Here is a 6000-nt window from a genome sequence, read left to right on the forward strand (position 1 = left end):
TAGGGACCTCCCCAGAGGTCAGTGGTCAGAAGGTGGGTCCCCAGAGGTCAATGGTCAAGAGGCGGGGTTGACCCACCCCCACCAAAGTGTACCGCCTACCCCAACTAAGTCGGGGAGTGAACAAGTCGTGGAAAGGTATTGGTGAGTACTTGACCGAAAGTATCGGTACTCGTAATCGCCAGTAAGAAAACAGTATCGGTACAATCCAACTTCCAATGGAGAGATCTCCCTTCACTTCCTGTTATGTAGGAAAGGGTTGGAACCTCTGTCATATTTTCATGCTGTCTACACTACCATTAAGAAGGATGTGAAAGGAAATCTTCTTAAATGGTCACAGACAGAGGTTAACATTTGACAGAGGTTTAAATTCTGCCTCTCTCATTTTAAAAGACATTTTAAAAATATATGCCAGACATGATGCAGTTTGTTTTTTCATCCTCTAATTACCATCTTTCCTAGGAATACTGATAGGTTGCTGTCTTTGCAGACATTGGTAATGATCTTGACTCTTATTGTAAAGGCAGTGCCTGACTAATTAGGTCTAATTTTTTTACAAAGCTTTTGCGCACTTAAAAAGAAACTCTCCCATTTGAGAACACAAAGGTGCAGGAATTTCACACCTCTTCCTGACCATGCCAGCACTTAAATTGGAATTTTATGGAAACATATGGTGGGTTTTTGCTGCTTGCCGTCTGTTTAATGTTTATATAAAACCTTATGCTTTGCTTTAATAGACTGCTCAAGTGAAGTTTCTCAGTTAGTATTATTTTCTAGTGCATTTATTCACTGCCGTTCTCAAGCTTATAATTGGCTTACATTTGTTCTTCTGTGTCTTATTAAAAAGAATGGTAGTGAAGTCCCCGCAACGAAAATATTTCACAAACTGCTAAGAGCTGGCATTTGGGCTCCAGTACTTAAAAATAACAGTAGAAGTATTTTAATAATGGCAAGCAATGTGCTCCAACAGGGATGTATAAAATTTTATAGTTTCATGGTCAGCATGCAGAACATAAGATAAATTGTTCACTTTTATGAACTTGGTGACAATTATATTGTGCTTTATTTTCCCCCATTTTGAACTGATCGACATTTATTAAAAATGGACTGCCCAAGATTCTTTGCATTTGGGTTTTCTGAACTACTACGACTTAAAGGGGTTGTAAAGGTTTGTTTTTTATTTTCTAAATAGGTTCCTTTAAGCTAGTACATTGTTGGTTTACTTACCTTTTCCTTAAATTTCCCTTCTAAATGTTTGTTTTCTTTGTCTGGATTTCTCACTTCCTGTTCCTCCTCAGTAAGCTGTTTAGTAAGCTGTTCTGGCTGACTAACCACCACTCGGATGATGGTATCAAGTTTACTGAGGAGAAACAGGAAAAACAGGTAAGTGAACTAATAATGCACTAGCTTAAATGAACCTATTTAGAACCTTTACAACCCCTTTAAGCTAAATCATGTACCGTATTTTCCGGCGTACAGGACGACCTTTTACACAGGAATTACACAGCCGAAAACCGGGGGTCGCCTTATACGCTGGGTAAAGCAGCTGCCCAATAGATATCAGCCTGCCGGGTGCTCTGTAAAGCTGTATGTAATTCAGTATATGCGCCGCTCAGCCAATCCTGGTGGGCGATGCACTCTGTTGATGACTAGAGCCTGCTTGGATTGGAGTAACAACCTCTGCAAATCTGAGCAGGCTACATTATGTAGCCTGCTCGGATTGACAGAGGTTGTTGCTCCAATCCAAGCAGGCTTAGCTCGCTCTGTAGTCATCAACAGAGTGCATAGCCCGCCGGGATTGGCTGAGTGGCACATATACTGAATTACATACAGCTTTACAGAGCCCCCGGCGGGCTGCGGCCTCTTAGTTTTTGAACGGTATTACCGCACAAGGTAGTCATCTTATACAGTGAATAGAGCACAAAACCACAGTTTTAAACTGAATATTAGGGGGTCGTCTTATTTGCCCAGCCGCTTATACGGTGACAAATACGGTACTGGGAAATCTGCAATGTGTGATTCTGATCATGTCCTTCAAATGCTAAATGTAAAGCCCAACTTCCGAATTTTTCTTTTATAAAAAAAAAATATAGGAACCAATAGGTTCCAAACCCGTACAAATCAATGACCAAAAAATAAACAAACTACAATAACTGCATGTTGTAAAGTGTAAAAAACCCTATAACGTGAAAAGAAACAAAGGAACCGCGCTCTTATATCATAAATTACATATCACAATGGTGAATAAACAAATAAATACATTTGAATTATAAAAAATACATAAAAATTGTGGTGTCAAATTACGCAAGACTAGCACAAGACAATGGCATTTTTTTTCCTCACTGGGTATTAAAGAGGAAGTAAACCCTGATGGAAAATATCTCTGAGATATTGCAAGCACCTACAGGTGAGCCTTAATCTAGGCTTACCTGTAGGTGTAAGTTATCCCTGGGGGTTTACTTCCCCTTTAACTTTTCACACTAATTTTGTTGATAAATACACTTTAAATGTATTTCTAGGTTTGACAGCTACTAATGAAATGCTGTTATTTTGTCTAACATGAACAGAAGGAAGAGTCACCGGGAGTCATCTAGCAAATTGTGTTTCTCGTGATCATCTGTGTTACATATGTGGACCACCTCCAATGATTGAGGCCATGTGCAAACAGCTCGAGGAACTGCACGTGCCCAGAGAACGGATTTACTTTGAAAAGTGGTGGTAGAGGAGGAATGCCAGAGGAGCCATATCCTCATCCAAGTACCAGAGATGTTCAGCTGGAAGCAAGTGGTACTGTTCTCAGGGAGAATCACTGACATGCAATGACAAAAATATTTAAATAGAGTAACTGTTCGGTAAAGAACATGGCCATCACTCCGTAATTTTTATTACATCTAGTATAACAGTCCACACATGGAAAAGCAAAGAAGATCAATGTGGAGTGTTTTTTAAGCAATGTATCATCTGCTGTCTTTTATTTAAATATAATTTTTAAAACTGTACTATATTTTGTCTTAGTTGTCATATACTGAAATCTCACGAGCTAACAGAAAAGTGCTGGCTAAAAGTATTCTATTAATGTTATTTTGGTCTATGAGTTCCTACAATTTTTGCCTAGCCATACACGTCTCGAATCTTGGCTGGTTCAGCAGGAACCGGCTGAGATTTGAACCGTTAGCCCTGGTTCACACCTATACATTTTTGAGTGCGTTTTTAGGTTTGCAGAAACACACAACAGTCCATTTAACATAGCTTCCTATGGGTCACGTTCACATCTGTACATTTTATGGAAAGGGCCAGGGACTTTTTTCTGGTATTTGGTTCCATAGACTGGATCAAAAACATGTATTGAAAAATGCATCTGGAATATGTAAACTGCAACTTGCATAGGTGTGAACCAGGGTTTAATGGGCAAGCTGAATTTACCAAGTTGGTCAATCGATCACCTTTCAATGGCCAATACAGTCACAACATATCTTACCAGCTTGCATTATATCTGGCAGTTCTCTAAAGACATGCGTATGTCTTCTGCTGCACACATCTCATTGGGTATGTACCATGTTATAACAGTGGGGAGTGGCTAGTTTCAGAAAGAGACATAACAAAAAAAGGAGTGTGCAATTGTTCTTCTTGCAGTGTATCCTATGAAATCTTTTTGGCACTTTCATTAGAATGCCTTCACTTTTCTCTATTACAAGTATTTATATAGCCTTGGCAATGTATGCAGAGTTTTACATACTGTACTTTCACATCAGTCCCTTCCTCCCAAGAGCTTGTAATCTAAGGCCCCTATCTCACATGCATACATACATGCACACACATTCGTGGGCTAATTGGATAGCCCACCAGCTTCTCTTTGGAGTGTGGGGGGGACCCATATAAGCAAAGGGAAAGCACACAAATTCCATGCAGATAGAGTCCTTGCCAGAATTTTAAAAAGAGGACCCCAGTCAGTGCTGTAAGCCATTGCACAGCCCTCTTTTCCCCTCCAGGGTGTGCCCTTCATTATTTGTTAGTCGTGTTCAGCCCATAACAGTACTGGGCAGAGAAAGTAAGGAGTCAGTGTGGATGACGGGCAAGCACAGACGGTGACTGTTATGTAGAAATGAGCAATCGATCCTTCATTCTATTGAGTTACGTGTCAATATAAAAACAGACTTTTAGCATGGCTAGTGCACTGTCTTTAACCCCCCCCCCCCCCTCTCGTAGATAGGAAGCTGTTGTGGAAGAGTGTCTGCCTACATTGTCGTTTGGCCTTATCCAGAAGAAATAATATTGGCCATGGAAGACTTTACAAATACGTCTTTCTCAATTCACTTTTATGCTGTCCATGAGAGGCCACTTTAGAATGTGTCCTCGTGTTCATCAGAGAGTTGTTTTAAGTACATATAAAACAGGATAAACCAGAAGAATTAACAAACCTACACATTCCTGCTAAAAACTGCAAGGAGGGTATTTCCAACTAGTGAAGATGTTTCCATGCGACTCATCCCTATGTTCTCCTGTGAAAAAAAATGTAATATGTGGAAGAGGAAAGAATGCACAACGCAAGTCTGGGAAAGACAATGAAATGTAGAGTGAGTACAAAGGATGAGTTTAATGGAAGATCTGGAGATAATTCATCTGTGAGTGCAGTAAACACAACATAGGTACTTCACTGTTCATTCACTACAAAGGCAAATCACAGAAAAGGCCTTTAGTCAAGAGATAGCTATTCTGTAGACAACAGAGAGAAAAGGCATCTAAAAGCACATCACAAATGCTTGAAAGTAGCAGTAGCACACAACAAACATACTGTCAATTTACAGAAATATGTGCATGATCTGCTGTCGCTTTGTATTATCTATATGAATGTTCTCAGTAAAGCTAAGCTCCAGAATATATTTTTTTTGCTTTGGTCGGTGAATAAGTCTAACCCCTGTAAGTACTGTGCATTAGACGTAAAATGCAGAAGGGTTAGAATCTCTATCGCGTTATTACTGTCTGTGTCTTCCTGTACCACAGATTACTGTTCCTTTTCTTGTGTCAGGGACAGGAAATGTGGAGAAATCTCCCCCTTGGGGGTCTCAAATAAAAAAACAAAATAAAAAAACACTTGACACAGTTACCAGCTATATCCGAGGGAGAAAAAAAATGGGCTTTAGGTTGGAATTTAAAGGCACACTAATGCGGCAGTTGCAGTTTTAACCACTTGACAACTGGGCACTTAAACACCCTTAATAACCAGACCAATTTTCAGCTTTTGGTGCTCTCACGTTTTGAATGACAATAACTCAGTCATACAACATTGTAACCAAATGAAATTTTTGTCCTTTTTTTCCCACAAATAGAGCTTTCTTTTGGTGGTATTTGATCACCTCTGCGTTTTGTTTTTTTTCGCTATTAATGAAAAAAGAACGAAAATTTTGTAAAAAAATGAATTTTTCTTCATTTCTATCATATCATTTTGTAAAAAAGTAATTTTTCCTCATACATTTGGCCTAAAATGCATACTGCTACATATTTTTGGTAAAAAATAAATAAAAATTTGGATATTATTTAGTCTGGGTGAAAGTTATAGGGTCTACAAGCTATGGTACCAATTTCTGAAAATTGAACAATTTGATCACACCTGAAGTACTGACAGCTTCTCTCATTTCTTGAGACCCTAACAAGCCAATAAAGTACAAATACCCCCCAAATGACCCCTTTTTGGAAAGTAGACATTCCAAGGTAGTTAGTAATAGTCATAGTTAGTTTTTTGAAGTTGTCATTTGTTCCCACAATTCTTTGCAAAATTAAGATTTTTTTTTTTTTTTTTTTTTTTCATACCAATATTGTCATTATAACAGGTTATTTCTCTCACATGGCATGTATATTCCACAAATGACACCCCAAAATATATTCTGCTGCTCCTCCTGAGTATGGCGATACCACATGTGTGAGACTTTTACACAGCGTGGCCACATACAGAGGCCCAAAACCGAAGTAGCAACTTCAAGCATTCTAGGAGCATAAATTACACAT

General features: G+C 38.9%; 1 protein-coding gene across 1 annotated transcript in view; it reads left to right on the plus strand.

Annotated features, from left to right (window-relative positions):
- Positions 1 to 2996, plus strand: part of OXNAD1 (oxidoreductase NAD binding domain containing 1) — a 119159-nt gene extending 116163 nt beyond the window's left edge. Inside the window, exon 9 of the mRNA XM_040352953.1 lies at positions 2565 to 2996. Within this exon, the coding sequence (XP_040208887.1) occupies positions 2565 to 2719 (155 nt within the window). The 3' untranslated portion in view covers positions 2720 to 2996. The remainder of the gene's footprint in view (positions 1 to 2564) is intronic.
- Positions 2997 to 6000: the final 3004 nt, after the last annotated feature.

The sequence above is a fragment of the Rana temporaria genome, chromosome 5 (assembly GCF_905171775.1).
Source record: "Rana temporaria chromosome 5, aRanTem1.1, whole genome shotgun sequence".
NCBI lineage: Eukaryota > Metazoa > Chordata > Amphibia > Anura > Ranidae > Rana > Rana temporaria.